Below are 18,439 nucleotides of genomic sequence, written 5' to 3'. Positions count from 1 at the left end.
ACATTTAATAATTTGTAGTTAGTTTCCGTCGAGTCTACGACCGATGTAGAATACCTATACTGCTAGTAACCAAGTTTCGTGTTAGAGATTTTTCTTCTAATAGATTCAAAGACGTATTAGCACCAAATAGACGAAGATTTACAACGAAACATTTAAAACAAACAATAATAATTATTCAGTGCAACTCTTTTTAAAATGTATTTTTTATAGTTTATATAGTAAATAAGAAAATTCAAAAATGTAATAGATAATTACTTAATATAATGAGCACATGAAAATAGTAACGACCAGATTCGTTTATATTCTATTAATGATTTAATTTGTCTCTTTACATTTATTGCATTTTTTTTGTTCACATTTCTTTATTTTTTAATGCACATTTTTCAAATTATTTAACTGTTTTTAAGTCCATAAGTGCATACATATTCATACATTTTTTTGTGCATAAATACCCTAATCCTACTCATGAGGTACTTTCGACCAAATTCATACTATTTCCTTTTCAGCAAAAATAAAATTTTAAATATTTACTATATGTCTATATGTTGTACATACAAAAAAGTATTAAAAGTATAAGTTGTATAAAATGTTTATAATACAAATAAATTATATAATTTTCTATATGTGTAGTATATATACTACATAACTATATATAGTTAACATTGAACTTTTTAGTTTGACCGAAAAGTGTCTCGCCCGATTCGTGTTTGTATATATACCGATTACTAATTATAGTAATTGTACCTATATACGTATTACGTAGAACAGAACAAATATAAACATTATTATTTTATTAAAAATAAAAAAAAAGATTTTAGATAGGCACTTGAATCTAACTAAGCCATTATATTGTCAGTATCCAGACAGTACTATTTATAAACTGATTCATTGTTTATAAACATACAATAAACAAAATTTAAAAATCATGCGAGTATATATGAGTTATTTTATATTTGTGTTAAAATAGCATGTACCTATCAATATTATCAATATTGTTAAGATGTTACTAGACCGTTTTTCGACTATTGTCTGCTCTTAGGATATTTTTTATTTTTTTCCATAGAAGATGACGAGTGTCAATAACAACCAGGGATGGGCAAGATACTCAAAAATCAGTATCGCGATACTAGATACTAGATACTTGGATTTGGAGTACCGAGATACTATAGATAGGTACTCGATATTTACATTTTAAGTATTTAGATACTCGATACATTTGAAAAGATTAGCCATAGCTTATGACGCATAGAATTTTTTTTTAATTTTATTTATACACAATTAGGTAGGTTGTATAGGTTTATTTATGCATTGATAAAAACCATAAATACTGATTATTATAATAGCCAATAATATGGTATAAATGTTTAATTATATAATATGTATAAATGTATAATAATATATTAATATTTACTGGTTAAGGTTTAATTTAATTTATATTGTACGTAACGTCTTAAAAACTAATAAATTGTTTATTTAATATAATATATTAGTATAACTTCTTATTATTTCTTTTTAAAAATACTAATTTTTCAAAAGTAATATCTGATAATTTATTCCTGGTAGAATTATGAATAAATCCGGCCAGGGAAAACATACGTTCAACTGGTGCTTAAAACATAGTCAAACAGTCGCGGTTGGTAGATAAGCGAGTAAAAATATTCCTAAAAAATTAATTTTTCAAAGTATCGCATTAATGTATCGAGTATTTATCGATAAAATTATTTAATGAAATACCCGATATACACTGACTAAAAATATATATCGCGATACTCGATACTTGATACTTCATATATTCTATTGAGATACAAAATACAAGATACTGCCCAACCCTAACAACAACAATAATAATTCTACATAATTCGAATATTTTTATCATTTAGAATATTTCTATGATTTTCCAGTAAATCTAAATGAACTCAAGTTATGTTTAAAAAAAAAATAGTATCTGCGTTATAAATCATCAAATTGTAGCAACCATCGAAAAAATATAAACAATACAATAGTCAATAATACATAATAACAATACAATTATAAATATCTATAAATTTTATGTAACATATATCATTTATAAAATATATATACCGGCTTAATTGTATAGTAGATATATAAATGACTAAATTTAACTGTTGATTATGTAACTAGTAATTTATTTTAAAACTATCGAAAATATAATCAACTATGTTTTAGTTGAATTATTTTACAATTAATTAGTGATAGGCGTCACCTTATGGCACTTCTACTTGTACAGTATGATATTATGGATTAGTTTTCCTTTGTCTTACTACAAATCTTTTAGGAGCAGGCATTAATTTGATAAATGTTTTTTTTACATCTCATATTCTGAGACATTTTATAACAAAATTTATAAATGCGTATAAATGAAATGCTAAGCAACCATTAAAAATATAGGTCTCTATATATTTTTGATTTTTACATAATTGATATTTGTTAATTATAACGTTTGAAAGTACATATTTAGTTATTTAAATTTAATATAGCCTAGAATTTGAAGTCTGTATACGTTTTAGTTTGACAAGAAAATATATAATGGTAAGATATTTATTTATTTGGTATGAGTATATGACAGGACAAGTATTAAATTTACCACACACACAAAGTAGGTACAAATTAAAGTTAGGGCGCCGTATTTACATTTTGAACGTAGTGACCGGTTGCGGAAGGATATGTCGTAATTTGCATTTGAACATAAGTAAACTTATAACAACTATTATGTAAGTTTCGAATTTTCAATAATAGTTTCATGTAGAATAAAGGATGAAAAATAGCAAAATATACCTACCAGTATAATAGTACGCTTATGCATGCCATAATTTAAATAATATAAGTTACAATTATCATATTAACTATTTTATCATAACAAAAGGTAGTATTTAATATTTTTAATAACAGGTTGACGTTTAATTTTAATAGTGGTTTTTTCAAAATATGACGACAATTCATTACATATTTTAAACTCACAAAAACATAAACGATTGTTTAATCAATTTGTTGTTAAAAATGGATTTAGTTTTTGAAACGAGTGAAACAATTGTGGCATAAGTAACTTTCAAATGTTCCAAACGCGAACAACGAGCACGGATATAAATCCGATTCTTGTTTCTTGTAATCTTTTATTTTTATCGGATTTCGTAATTGTGTAGGTGCCTACACAGTATAAAGGAGATAAACATTAAATTGTATTCGTTTTTAATTAGTGTTACTAAAACAATTAAACATACACAATGTATATGTGTAAGTTGTGTTATATATATTCTTTTTGTTTATTGTAACTTTTTTAGTTCCATGACAACCAACTCGGGTATTTTAATGGCTTGATTTCAACACAAAATATCCCTTTACACCGTTCCCTCATTAATACAAATAGCGTATATGCACTTCTCAACAAATGTAAAAATGTAAAAATGTATCCTTATAAATAGGTCTAATATTAATTCGAAACTTACGCATCAATTTTTTTAAAATCTATTTTTCTCTACTTAATAATTTATCAACCAAAATTCCACTAAAAGATTATTACCATATTAATTAATATGTAGTCTTTAAATTGTTTTTTTTTGTTTAAGGTATTATGATCATTTATTCTAAATATTTAATACATTTCTTAGAATTATTTTTATTAATTAATTGTTACTTGTTTAAGACGTCATTGAGTTAATTGTATTTTACATTTAAAATGAGTACCTCTAATTGAATTAATTTTATTATTACGTCAAGGATATTAGTGATGACGAAAGCGATGAAAACATAGAAGATATTAAAGGAAAGAAAATATATTTAAATAATTTGATGAAACAAGTAAACGAGACGGTGTTGACTGATATTCGGCAAAGCTTTCTGAAATATGTTAAGGGGAATATAAAAGAAAACCAATTGCGTGATATTTTGAAACCATACAATATAGTTTTGTCGGATAAAAATTTCCACGCATTTTTTTCTAAAATAGATGTTAAAAAAAAAGGCACCGTCAATTTTTTACTATTCGTTACTTATTTAGCGGAAGAATTTGAAATAAAGCGTAAATATAATGAATTTGTATCAAACGCTGAAACTGAATTATCAAAATTCATCCCCAAATTACTACCGAACAAATTGATCGAATACGGAGAAGAAGGCATAATTCGATACGTAGATATAACGTTCTTACCGAACAAAATAAAACAATCTCAAAAAGAACCCGACGAACCTGAATACATAGCAGCCAGTCAATCGGGGAAAATTGTTCGTTATACATCAGACATGCAATGGAAAGCTACATACCAAGTCGTTTCGGTAATTTAATAAATTTAATGTTATACAAATATATAAACGAAAATTATAGATAGTACTGATAGTAGGTAGATGTAAATGCCTAAAACCGAGATAAATGTACAGCTAACATATGGATTGTGAGCTCGTTTACCTATAATCGCCCAATAACTCGTTATTATTTTAGATTGCCACGAATAAAAACATAACTATTAGTCTTAATAATTATTATTAAAATCTGTACCTAACTTAACTAATATTACTGTCAATAAAATTAAACGCAGTGTACTATGTAAGAAGAATCTAATAATATTTAATAACATCCTTCTGAAAATATAGTAAAACAGTATAAACAAATTCATAGTATAAACAGATAATAATATCTTAAAATAAATTAAAAATGTCGTTGAGTATAGTGAAATTCATAACAATATAATACAAATAAACATTTTTAGTGCCCACGAAAAATGTCTTTAAATTATAACAAAATAATTATTATCATCGTTATTTTAAATAATTTCGTCTAAATTTTAACTTCAAAACTATTTAAACAAGAATTGTACTTATGTATTTTTAATATTTTTATACAGATGTAAAGACAACTTATGTAAGATCATATTATGTGTTAAATTGTTAAGAATTTTGACCCATCGAATAAATTTTACTACATAAATAGAAAGAAGAATGAAATTATTTCATGTCTATAAATAGCTCTAAGAGTTAAACAATTTTGAAAATTTTATTGTATAATTAAAGTTATAAATATTTGTTGAAAATTTTAAATATCTATAATTATTTTTTTTGGAAATACAAAAAAATATTAAAAACGGCTTGAGAAGAAATAATAATTTACGGATGAATATGCAATTTCGTAAAAACACCGTTTTATGTAATTAAAATTCGCACGACAAACATTATACAATAATTAATAATCACGATACAGGACGTGCCGCCGACCAGGGCCAGAGGTTTGGTGGCGATGCCGGAGTTTAGCGTCATTTGCCTGTCGCTCATGGGCGGCGAACTGATGTTCTACGACATGTCTTCCGGCCAGTTCAAGCTGTGTTTCGAAGTCAATCTGGGGTATTGCGTGTTGAGCACTTGTCTCATACACGTGTACGCGTTCAACATACGCCAGAAGACCGGCTCGTCGAAAATCGCGATCGGCGACGAGGACGGCACCGTGTTCGTGCTCGAGTTCTTATCGTCCGACGAATGGAACCCGTTCAAGGACAAGTCGGGCAAAGCCAACGAGACAAAGCCGATGTACATCGAATCTCTGGTGAAACAGACGTCGGCCGAGCCGCCCACCACTAAGCCGTCCGCCAAGTGTCCGCCGTTGATCCGCGCGTACCTCTACGAACAGCTGCACAACGCGCCCGTCGAACAGATCGCGTTTTACAACGCCGGCAGCTCGTTCGCGTCCGTGTCGCAGTCGCATCGCCAGTCGATGGCCCAATATCACTTTCAACCCAAACGAAACGAAGGCCCCGTTTACACGGCCAACGTCGAGGGGTTCACCTGCTTGTGCGCGGTCCACGACACGCACCTGGCCGCCGGCAGCCTGGACCGGTCCATCAGGGTGTGGGACATCAAGGCCGACCGCGCGTCGGGCCCCGTGGACTGCACCACGCTGACGGGCCACGACTGGGGCGTGATGCGCGTCTCGTACAATCCGGCCAACGGGTACCTGTACTCCGTGTCCACGGAGTGCATAGTCAAGGTGTGGGACCTGCGCCGGGCCACGTGCCTGTTGACGTTCGACGGGCTGACGGTGGCCGCGGCACCGGAAAGAAAACAATTTTGGCCGTTCGTCGTGATGCACTTCAACTGGCGCAACCAGGCCATCGTATGCGTGGCCAACGATTACAAGTCGTTCATGGTGGTCGAGTGTACCAAACCGACGGTCGCCGACCGCGAGCTGTCGGGGCTACAAGACGACAAGTCGCACGCAACGCCCGTCGTCAAGACCTTGTACAACGCGCTGTTCCGGGTGTTGATATCCACGTCCGCCGAGGACTCGTCCATATCCGTGTGGAACATGCGCACCGGCGACGTGATCATCAAATGGTCCATGGCGCACACCGAGGAGGTGTACTGCGAGATCCTGCCGGTCGAGATCACCGCTGCCAACTTCGACCCGTCTGGCGGTCTGCTCGTCACCGCCGCGGTGAACGGCAGCGTTCACATGTGGGACCCCAACACCGGTGTGTGCTTGAACCGACTGCGGATCCCGTCCGGCGGCCGGATATCGGAAGTCTTCTGGCTGCCCAATAAGGTGTATATTATTATGACATATCGTAGTGATATAAATTTTATACGACCTATATGTGTGTTTCAAAAGTTAGATTTATTTTTTTGTTCGTTGTTATGTTGGTGAACGGCTTGCGAGAGAGAGAGAGAGTAGATTTTTCCAAATGACCTCTACTTCTCCAAACGTGTGATACCGACTTTACTAATAAATAATACCGAAATCGCAGCGAAATTATCACCGCCTACATGTTTTTCAAACAATGTAAATAATATAAAAAATTGTGATTAGCCGCGATTATATTACGTAATTTTGTTCGCATTCCATGACCACAGATATTGGTGACCGGTTTTGATCATCGGGTGACTGAATTCAACGACCCACTGTTACTGTCCAAAGGAAAAGTGTGGCTGTCCAACCACGACGAGCCGGTGTTGAGCGCGTGCGTCAAGCTACCGTCGTTATTCGTGACCACGACGCAGGCGGGCGTGATGGGTTTCTGGCGGCTAGAGACGGGACAGCTGACCAAAAAATACAAGGCCCGTATGAGGCCGGACACCCGGAAGAATAAGAACTCGAACTTGTCGTCGGCGAGCAAGAGCCAGATGACATCAACGATGGTGAGCAAGAGCCAGATAAGTTCCTTGTCGCTCGTTGGCAGCCGTATAATAGGGGACAATGGTGACACAGAAACCAGGGAGGAGAAACTTAAGAGGTTGGATATCAAACACACGCCCCGTGAGCATTACGCGGCAGTTGCCACACACTTCCTGCGGGCCCGGCCGGAAGACTCGAACGTCGGAACCCTACTCGTGGCCACACGTAATGGCGTGGTACAGATATGGTGCACGTACAAAGTTCCAAAGTACATAAGCCAGTTCGTGGCCATACATATCGCGGATGATTATGTCACGTCGATGGCTTCGGACCCAAAGAGCGAATACTTGATCACGAGCTTTGAAAGCGGCTACATCAAGACATGGTTGGTAACCAACTTTGGACAGCCGAGACACACGATCTACGACGTGAACATGCCATCGCTTAGGTCACGTTTTCCGTTCCTGATAATTGTATTCTTCATGGGTCGAGCCGAGCGTGCCGCCTCGAAGAACATGGCTGGCCCACTGTTGGTCAGTACGTACAGGGCACACTCGCAACGCATTAATCACATCGATTTCATCGAAAAACTGGAGCTAATAATTAGTAGCAGTGTAGACAAGATGATTCGCATCTGGACGTTGGCCGGTCATTACGTAGGAACTTTGGGTAAATGCATCATCGTAGTTAGTTATACGATATGATAAGTACTGTAACGTGACCCAGAGTGGGACAAGTTAAATATTAGATATCCAAAGAAGGTAGTTAAACCAATATATATATAATATGTACTGTGGCTGGGGTATGGTATATAAACATAATAGAATATATATATAATAAAATATATAGAATCATATATTTATTTGAATAACAAGAACTCTATTTCAGTTATTATTACGTTTTATTCTTTACTAACGACTTATAACCAATAATAGATGTATACACGAGTTACGAGTATAATATACTCACACACTGCACAGTAAGTTGCAAAGTTTTTTATTAGTAAGTGGGTGTATTGTTTACTTGTATAGTTGAAAATAGTTTAAAATTAGTTTAAATTTTTTGAAAATTATATAATGTATAGAAAATACAATGGTTTATAAATATAACAATATAATAACAAAAATCGTTTGAGGATAAATCATAATTTTACTATTGAATTTTCGATATCGTAAAAAACCGTATGCGAAACGAATATAATTATGACTTATACACTGAGTGTACAAGTACATTGAATTTCTTGAATTTTAAAAATATCCTTGTATTCAATTTTCAAGATTAAGTAGATACTTGCTGGCTATTACTTGCCTATAACCTATATGACTATATGAACACTTTTTATGACTATTATAAAACAATAAGAACCTGTATCTAGATCCACTCGGACAATCAAAGACTTTTGCCAACGACCATACCACGTTGAATACACCAGTTCTCGTCCGATCACTGAAGTTAAGCAACGTCGGGCGTAGTTAGTACTTGGATGGGTGACCGCTTGGGAACACTACGTGCCGTTGGCATTTTTTTTCCACGTTTTTTCTGCAGGTCTTTTGATAATTTTTAAAAATATTGATTTTTAGTTCATTCATTTTAAATTATTACTTTTGCTAAAATATTTATTATAATCAATTATCTTAATTTTGACAGAATATCTCGACTATTACCTATAGTATTAGTGGTTATTGATTACAAATATAATATGTAAATAATATAATACATTTATTAAATTTAAACAGAATGAGTATAAGTAGGCTGTAGATATCTATAGATAAAACAACCCAGATTGTGATTTTGAATTACAGTAAAACCTCGATAAGACGGAACTTCGGTAAAACGGAAACCCTAGTAATAAGGAAAATTTCTTTGGTGCTTTTTTTCAAATTTCATTTGTTTGAACATCGTCAAAACGGAAACTCTGTTGACACGGAAAAACTGCATGGTGCCAAGCGATTCTGTCTTATCGAGGTTTTACTGAATTAACATAATATTTTCATAAACATTTAATGCATTAGTATAATAGTATATGTATTAGTATGCACCTGTAGTAAGGAGATATTATAGTGCTTTTGGAAAGAAGTGTAAATTATTAACTATGAAAGAGAGAAAATTAGCAAACTACTGGTAACTGACTTTAAGCCTGAAACGAATTAAGATAAAATATTTATTTTTTCATTAATTACCTATTAAATTTTAAAACGAATTTCGGTCAAGATCACTCAAAAAATATGTTTTATAATTTTTTGTAAATAGTTTTTATGAAGAACGGAACCAATAAAATGAATTCATTAGGTTTTGATTTATGAATATAAAATCTTTTAAATTAATTAAATATATTGACTAATAAATCGTTAATTATTATATGACGATATTTATCATAGTTTTTAAAAAGTTTTTCATAATAGAATGATATGGTATGCTTTCCTAAAAGTTATATCCAAGGTGTATGAATATCAAATAAATAAATGATTATATAACATTTTTAGGAATGACATGGCCGGACCTACCAAAAGTCCGCCCGATTAATGTTACACAATTTAAGATACCTCTGGATATCCGACGGCAAGCGTCATTCACAACAATTCAAATTTTGAAGGACGGCGTTAATGCAAGTTTACGATCACCAGCAGTATGGGACAAACTAGAATTGTTGAGACAACAACGTGTTACACGAGATAAAAAAGGCAAGAGGAAACTACACAACAAAAAATGCCCGGATCTACCTCTACACGACACACATATAGAATTTTTAAGAACCAAAACTACATCGATCACACGTCCAGTAGTAATAAAGATAGACGAATCAAAGCCTAGAATAAAGATTCATAAGCATATTCCTTTGTACGATCTTGATACTATCCCTGTAATACAAAAGTTGGAGAAAACAAAAGAGGAATCCACTCGTAGAACAAAATTAATTGTTTTCAAATAATAATTAATACATTTAATTTTTTTATATATATAATAAATGTATATATTATGTACACCGAACAGAGTTTAAAAAAATATTTCTATACAATAAAATCATTATTAAATAAAGTAATTAAAAATAATGTACAAGTATTACCATATGATTGTTATTACTTGAATAGGTATGTTCAAGTTTTGTTAACTGAAAACTCTGAAAATTAAGATTAAATATTATTATGTAATATGTTGTATAACATTTTTATAAAAGGTTAGGTTTAGACGTTAGGTGCTTATTGTATGTATAGTGAAGTGAGTAAAAATTTAATTGTGCCAAATAAGTGTGAAGTACAAGGCAGTGAAACATATATTATTATTATGTTGAAATTCCAAATAAAAGCAATAAAGTATAAATATATATTACTTAAAATAAGAAAAGTAGGTACCGTACATGATTTAAAATTCATATACCTACGCGTGGAAACAAGTGATAAAAGTTTTCATTATAAGAGATTTTTTAAATGCATTTTTTCATATTTACATATCCATTTTATCCCTGAAATTTATATAATTATTATGTATCTAAAATTTCTGATACTTATTATTAAAATTTAAATCAAAATAATTTATTTACAAATCTACAATTAACAATCTATAGGTATTTGAAATAAGTATATTTTTTTCTAATGTACAAAACTATTAACCAATAAACCTAAAATAAACTATTATAAAAAGATATTAAAATCAAAAGATATTATTTTCATTTCATTTAGTATAAATAATCTTGGATAGTTTTGAAAAAATATGTATCTTTTTTTGTAATTCAAAAATTAATTACGTAAACTTTAAATTTTTACCAAATATTTATACAAAAATGTCTATGAACGAAAATATTTCTAGTTTTTATTTTCTTTATAGACATTTGAAAATTTTGATTTAATTTGATTTAAGTATGATGACATTTTTTTAATATAAAAAATTGAATACAACATTTCTAATAAGTTTTTGTTTGCAAATCGCAATAATTACAAAGTTCAATTTTTTATATGATTCATCAAAATCACAAATTTTCTAACTATTTTGTAGTTAAAAATTGTTTAATTCAAAAAATCCTCTTCATTAATTTTTGAAGACTTTAAGTTATGATTTTAATGAAAATTGATAATTTATAAAAACAACTAAATACCGTTCTGTTGTGTCCATAAGTATCGAATACCAATCATTTCAATATTTCATAATGGATGTGTTTAATTTTAATTCAATGATTTACTTATATATGAAAAACGAATCTAAGAGCAAACTATGTACATTTCATATGTTTTTTTGGTATTACGCTATTGAAGTTATTTATTTTACTATATTTTTATTAAAGCGGAAAGTTGATTCAATTTTTGCAGAAAACATTGCATTTATAAATAATATGATAAATATTTATTTATTTTTATAATTTATACTTATACAATATTATATATTATTGTTATTAACATAACTTTCAATACAACTTTAAAACATATGTTTTAACATGTGATAAGTTATTAAGTTCATGATTTATAAATTAATCTAAATATTTTGAAAGTTGCATTGGTATAGTAAAATTCATAATATAGATATATAAATAAGTTTTAACTCTTTTAAGTCACTGCGAATAATGTTTATAAATCAAAACAAAATAATTCATCGATTAAAATTTGAAATAATTTTAAAAAAAATAAAAATTTAGTCAAAAACTCAAATTCGAAGTTCTATAAAAAAAATTAATTATAAATAATATATATTTTTAGATATTTAGGTTTTAACCTGAATTACTATTAAAAAGTTGAATAACCTCATGGGCGTCCCCAGACATTTGTCTAGGGGGGAGCAAAATTAATTTAAAAAATAAATGAACTTTTTTATACATTTTATTATTATTACATTATTATGTATATGTTTCGTCATTATAACAACTAAAACATTACAATTAGGCATTATTATACATTATTCTTTTTCATTAAATATAAATTGTAATCTCCGTGAACATTCTCTACCAAATTGTGTCAGCGCATTTTTAATAAATTTTTCTTTATTTGCATTTATTTTTTCTCTATGAACACTCAACCTGCATATTCCAATCAGTCTATCATCGCCCATCGTTGATCGTAACCATGTTTTAACACGCCTTAGTATACTAAAAGAACGTTTGTGGAATAAGTGTCTATAGTCAGACCTTTTTGTTTTATCTAACGGTCCATTAAGACCATCGTCTAATTTACGTTTCTTAAAAAAGTTCCATATGTCCATAATTAATATTATAAAAAGATTTTACCTTATCGAGGTATGTATATTTTATAGCTGCAAGAACGCAATGACAGTCGTTTCAATCGAAAGCTGCGTTGGAACTGATGGGAGTACCACCGCGCCGCGTATGTCATGTGAGCACTCAAAAAATACGATAAGATAAAATAATCTAATTATTATTAATGATAGTTTTCATGGATAGCCGTGCGTTGACATATGGCAACATAGGTAGACCTATTTTTAGAAGCTTATTTTTGTATTTAAAAAAGTTAGAAATAAATTTATAAATTTAATTGTTTTTTGTCTGAAATATTTTGTGAGTTAGCAATATTTTGATTATGGTTATGGCTGTTATGAGCCCCTAAAAGTAAAATTGTTTAGCCTCGAGCCCAAAATTATTTTAATCTTAATCCGGGCTTGAGTGGCTGTGTGGCAAATGTGTATAGGTTGGTACTCAAAAAGTCGAAACTCATCGAATCCAAATTAAATGAGCCTAAGGCGGGCCTGTCGGGCCCCCAAGTGCAAAATCTTCATGAGCATTACTTTGTACAATATGCATACGGTGCATCGGTGCTCGTGACGTTTGCAACTACACGTACTTGGAAGCGGTGGCGCAAAAACGTATCGCCTATTCGGGCTATTCGACCGTATTGTAAAAAATAACCTGATAAAAAAAATCGTAAATTGTTATTCGTAATCCACGATCGTATAAAAGACAATCGTCGGCGGTGATAAGAAGCCCGGAGCCACCAGTTGTAATGGATCGCGCCGGCACGAGGCAGTAGCAGTACTGCGGTCTGCGGCAAATGCCGGTAGGTACAGATCATATAATATTATATTAAATTACACAATATAATATCACGAACGACACGAACTATGAACTAAGAAGTTACTAAGTTAGTTATATCGTTATGAACGTTATGAACAGGCAACAGGGCTCAGGACTTAAGAATTAGCTTATTTTTATGGATTGGCTTAAAATGTAGCAGAGTGCTATGGAAGTGTATGTCGGACGTTATGTTAAAACGCATTCAATTATGAAATTTGATAGTGCTTTTTGCTTTTTCAACAATTTTTAAAAATATACTTATTTCCAGTTTTTCTACTTTCTATGGTTTTTTCAGAAAAGCCCTCGGAAAATCTATAAACAATAAGGCAAAATGTCTCTAAAGTGAAGTTTGATTTTTTTATAATATAAAGATTTATTTTATTTTTTTTTTATTTTTTTAGGTACTTAGTAACTTTCCCTAATCATTTGGCTTCAATATTTTTTGTAGTCTAATTATATTATTTTTAGCACAGTTACAAATTATGTCTAGTGCCTACTTTATTAAAAAAAGAAAGAAAGTTCTTTTTTTTATTAAATATTTTTGCTCAAATTTAAGTTTTTCAAATGCTTATTTGAGTGCTTATAATGATGTTTTTAAGTGCTTTTTTAAGCGCTTATTTTAAAGATTTTAAGATTAAGTTATAAGTATTGATACTGATATCGAACTATGCCACCTCCACAGATATATTGTTTTATATCTGTAGCCACCACTGAGATAGATAACAATGTTATCTATCTCAGTAGTAGCCACCTCCGAACTACAGATTGATACTGTTTTTATCATCAATTGATAACAATGCCGGTTTTGCGTCACACGAAAACACGTTTTTGTGCGCGTTTTGATTATTTTATCCGCCGTTTATGCTAGATTAAGTCTCGATTCTATCCTTGACGACTGCGAGAACTTTGTATCAGTGCAGAGTCTTGTCATGAAAACCGGATCAGTGGATACTGATCACCACCAGAACAAACACAAAAGCTGTTTGACATGTAAAGTAACTGGTTCGGTTACTTTTTTAATGGTTGCTGCTTATTTTTATTCCAAATGCAAACACATTAAACCCGTGTATTACTTAGGAACTCCAAGTATGTATAGCTCTGTTCATCGCAGTATTTAGCACAACCTTATTTGACTTGTGGCACCCTTAGTTATTTTCTAAAAATCTGGAGTCACCCTATGACCTATACTTTATACTGAATACGCAATAATAATATACCGTGCAGTATTTATATTTTGTAACTTCGGTTTATTTAGCTAAGTAGGTTTTATACTATCATTTGTTTTATTACTCACATTGCTATTTTTTTTTCATAAAAAATCTATTTCAATTAATTGTGAGGCATCCTGGTTGGGAACTTCAGATTTAGTATGTATGTGGCAAGATTGGTTATAAAAATTGTTAATGTTTTCATATCGTAATGTAACTAATATTATTATTAGCAATGTATCAGGCTAATAATTTTGGTTTACAGGTGTAATATATTTAGCTGTGGCTAGAGCATTTGATTTGAAACCTTTCAATAATTAACATTGCATACCAACAACAAATTTTATATTATTTTATAATATAAGTCAGTCCAATCATTATGCAGCCCTCATTATCAGAAAAACACTCAGAACATCTGCCAGTTGTTAAGATTTCAGCTAAACCGATACAAAAAGTGAATAAGAACAAGCCCAAGTTTAAAGAAAACAATTTGTTGTTTAAATATGGAAATTATAACAGGTAAAATTATATGATATTTACAAAACCAAAAATTATTTACCCTTTATCACCATGTATTGTACTTAGAAAAAAGGTAATCAAATGGAAAAACTCTTTAAACACTTTTAAAGAATCAAAGGACTGTATCTTTCAATCTTTTATTGCTAGGTATGATCTAAAAACTAGATAAATTGATATGTCACTACAACATTAAAATATACTATAATATTATTATTAATTATTTTTAACTAATTTTTAACTAATTTTATTTGTAGAAATCAAGAACATATTTCTAATTTTGAACAAAAAAAATAATAAAATTATTTTATAGATTATAAAAATCATTATTAAGAACACTATAATTGAATTCTTACAAAGTAAAAAAGTTATTTACATGCTGAAATTTTGTAATCAGATATTATTGCAATGTGCATGCATAATGTATTGTTTAATTTATAATTAGTCTACATAAATATTATTTCAAATAAATCTGTAACATTTTGAAATAATTCGTACTTGTCCAATCTTGGTTTTTAATTTGAATGAATTATTAAACATAAATATTCCACAACATAATATTTTCATAAAAACATTATTGTAATGCATATTATTTATTTATTTTTTTTGTAGATATTATGGTTATCGTAATCCAGATGATAAAGACGACAGGCTGAAAGTGTTAGCTGAACATATAGATTTATTTTATAACAAGGACGTGTTAGACATAGGCTGTAATATTGGTCATGTGACATTCAGCGTTGCTAGAGATTTTGGTGCAAAATCAGTTGTAGGAATGGATATTGATCGTAAGCTAATAAATATTGCACGCAAAAATGTACAATATTATACCAACGATATGGTGCAGTCTCCAAATTACCATTTTAAAGATTGTACTTCAAAAAGTCTTAATGATACAAACTGTGATAAAATTGAATCATTTCCTATGTCATTACCTATGCTGTATGGTCCTATTAATTTAGCTGATATGGCAGTATCTAAAAAATTTCCCAACAATGTCTCTTTTGTACAGGTTAGTAAAGCATAAAATGGGTGGTAATTCTACAAATTTAAGCTTATAACAAAGGTAATATGTTACAGGGAAATTATGTATTAGAATCTGATCTTTTACTATCATTGGAAACGTGTAAGTTCGACGTTATTCTCTGTTTAAGCATTACCAAATGGCTTCACTTGAACTGGGGTGATGACGGTTTAAAACGAGCTTTCAAACGTATGTATGCACAGTTGCGACCTGGTGGAATACTTGTGGTTGAGCCTCAGCCGTGGAAATCGTATGGTCGTAGAAAAACATTGACGGTAAATATGATGATAATGTTATTAAACAAGTAGAATATTTATTAACTTTATTAAATGCATAATTTTAGGAAACCATTTGGCGAAATTATAAAAACATTCAACTGAAACCTCCAATGTTTACAGACTATCTGTTGAACGAAGTTGGTTTTGCTAACTGTGAAACTCTTACCATGCCTCACAATCCATCTAAAGGGTTTCAGCGTCCGCTCAAGTTGTATAGAAAATCTAACATATTAGTATCTAGAAACAAACCAAAGTGTACGATAGTTAAACCAAATGAAACCCAACAATCATAAACATGGTATTGTAATACTCACTTAATTTGTTTTAAGCTTTTGGCATACTTTTGATCTATATTTAATTGTAATTTAACATGTGTAAATTGACGTTTATTACCTACTAAGTTGTTATTTAATATTTTTATATCTCTTAATATTTAATGCTATCCTAAAAGTTATATTAATTGTACAGTTTGTAAGATGAATAAATATTTTTGATTGTTAAAAATATATTGATTATTTTCTCCATTTTTTTTGAATAAAAGCATTTGGTTATACTTTGTTCACTTACATAAATGACAAAAATAGAATATTGCCATTTGTTTTTACTCTTTACACACACTTGTGTACACTTGGCGTGTAAGCACCAATTTTTGGATTTATTATACAAAGTATCTTAATTCTTATATACATATATGTATATATAAGATGCATTACAACATTTGTAGTACATATTGAGTATATAAGTTACAAATAGTTTATTATTCATTGTCGTTAATTAAAATTTTAAATTGTTACATGTAATCAATAACTTAAATAATCTGAAAACAGTGTATGTTGTATACAATGTACTTAGTCATACCATAATGTTGATTATTATATTCATAGAGTAAAAGTATTTTTTAAATCTGATAAAAAATAATCAAATATTTGAGTTTTTATCGAGTGGCATGACTGCTACCATTCTTCTTTAAGTTGGCGGTCTAATAGTGGAGATGCATCATTCATTTTTATATTATATTTGGACTTGACTAACTTTCACAATAGCTTTATTGTTTGAGTGTGAGCTCCAGTATTTAGTTCCACAAAATTGTCAGTATGATTTATAGTACAACATTATATAAAACCTACAAAACTCAAATATTTGATGATTTTTTATCAGATTTAAAAAATAGTTTTGCTAGTCAGTAGATCACTTATTGGACCGGCCACAAAACAATTAGCAAAATGAAATAAATAAGTTATAAACTCTTAATTCCATTAATAGGTGTTGATTAGTTGGTCGGCATTCTAGTTCTGAAATTTGAAATATTGAGATATACTAACTACTGCAATAGCTATAACTCTTTTCGTTGTTTAAGTATTGTATACTAAAGGCAATTCATTTTATAAATTTCACATTTATATTATTTGAATTAATATTTGTATGCTTTGATATACATTACAGTCATCGTTGTTGGAGTGTACATGGTTCAGTACATACTGTACTAATCTGTGTATGTGAGACAGTATTTTATATGTTACCTGAGTGTACATTGTAAGGGAACATAGTAAGGTATATAACAGTACATAAAAACACTTGATATTAACATTCAATGATGATAAATTTAATTAGGCTAGATTCTTCTGTTACAAAAAACATTAAACAAATATATCCAAAAATGCTTAATTATGCTCTTAAATATATTTTATTTTCTAATGAAAAAAAATCAAAAAATATAACATTAACATGTGTTTTTTATTCTTTCTTCATCCTTCTTTTTTTTTAAGCTTGCCTTTAATCAAAACAAAAATTTCAATTGTAAATATATAAAATTGTGTAAATGATTAAATAATTATTAAACTTTTACAGTTTTACCCAAATGAACTATCACATTGTTACCTATCTAAAATTGTTCGAATATTTTTGAAATGAAATGAGCAACTGTTGTTCAACAATACATTTTGTAACCTTAAAAACGAATGTTAAATAATAAATATTATATAATATGTGAAAATAAACTTAAAATACCTATAAATATTACAAAATATTATGCTCATTGACATAGAGAAAAAAGATCGAAATAAAAAAAATTGCCTTAAATTAATTTAGTATCTATTATGAAACGAACTTAGCTATATTTTGAATGATTATTGAAAAATATGCAAGCAAACTCTTTTTAAGCAAACTTAAAAAAAATTAAATTAAAAAAAAAAGTGATGAAGTAAGTAGCACTATGCTGTACACTAGAGCTTGTAAGCGTCAAGTGGGTCCTGTAATGAATGTGTTTAATTTAAATTCAATGATTTATCA

The 18,439-nt window shown here is 30.2% G+C and overlaps 2 protein-coding genes and 1 non-coding gene across 3 annotated transcripts; all 3 read left to right on the top strand.

Moving 5' to 3' along the window:
• Window positions 1-1,567: 1,567 nt before the first annotated feature.
• On the top strand, window positions 1,568-10,097 carry LOC113557935 (WD repeat-containing protein on Y chromosome). Its single transcript, XM_026963472.1, has 5 exons — window positions 1,568-1,633; window positions 3,736-4,290; window positions 5,210-6,544; window positions 6,853-7,783; window positions 9,598-10,097. Exons 1-5 carry the CDS (start codon window positions 1,568-1,570, stop codon window positions 10,041-10,043), a joined length of 3,333 nt encoding a protein of 1,110 aa, XP_026819273.1. The 3' UTR covers window positions 10,044-10,097.
• On the top strand, window positions 8,516-8,634 carry LOC113559480. Its single transcript, XR_003405982.1, has one exon. It is a non-coding gene; the product is annotated as a 5S ribosomal RNA (ribosomal RNA).
• Window positions 10,098-13,932: 3,835 nt separating the features above from the next.
• LOC113557161 (7SK snRNA methylphosphate capping enzyme-like) lies at window positions 13,933-16,612 on the top strand. The gene is made up of 5 exons (XM_026962503.2): window positions 13,933-14,210; window positions 14,598-14,851; window positions 15,461-15,860; window positions 15,929-16,147; window positions 16,216-16,612. Exons 2-5 carry the CDS (start codon window positions 14,712-14,714, stop codon window positions 16,441-16,443), a joined length of 987 nt encoding a protein of 328 aa, XP_026818304.1. The 5' UTR covers window positions 13,933-14,210; window positions 14,598-14,711; the 3' UTR covers window positions 16,444-16,612.
• The last annotated feature ends 1,827 nt before the right edge of the window (window positions 16,613-18,439 follow it).

This window comes from Rhopalosiphum maidis, chromosome 3 (assembly GCF_003676215.2).
Source record: "Rhopalosiphum maidis isolate BTI-1 chromosome 3, ASM367621v3, whole genome shotgun sequence".
Classification (NCBI taxonomy): domain Eukaryota; kingdom Metazoa; phylum Arthropoda; class Insecta; order Hemiptera; family Aphididae; genus Rhopalosiphum; species Rhopalosiphum maidis.
Note: the sequence above shows the minus strand (reverse complement) of the source record. Positions and strands in the feature narration are given on the sequence as shown.

Bases quoted from the DNA above. Each gene is read 5' to 3' on its own strand.
- LOC113557935 (XM_026963472.1), top strand. From the start codon at position 1,568: ATGAATAAATCCGGCCAGGGAAAACATACGTTCAACTGGTGCTTAAAA. The intron at 6,545-6,852 runs GTGTATATTATT...CCATGACCACAG, and splicing joins TCTTCTGGCTGCCCAATAAG to ATATTGGTGACCGGTTTTGA. The intron at 7,784-9,597 runs GTAAATGCATCA...TAACATTTTTAG, and splicing joins TCATTACGTAGGAACTTTGG to GAATGACATGGCCGGACCTA.
- LOC113557161 (XM_026962503.2), top strand. From the start codon at position 14,712: ATGCAGCCCTCATTATCAGAAAAACACTCAGAACATCTGCCAGTTGTT. The intron at 15,861-15,928 runs GTTAGTAAAGCA...AATATGTTACAG, and splicing joins ACAATGTCTCTTTTGTACAG to GGAAATTATGTATTAGAATC. The intron at 16,148-16,215 runs GTAAATATGATG...GCATAATTTTAG, and splicing joins GTCGTAGAAAAACATTGACG to GAAACCATTTGGCGAAATTA.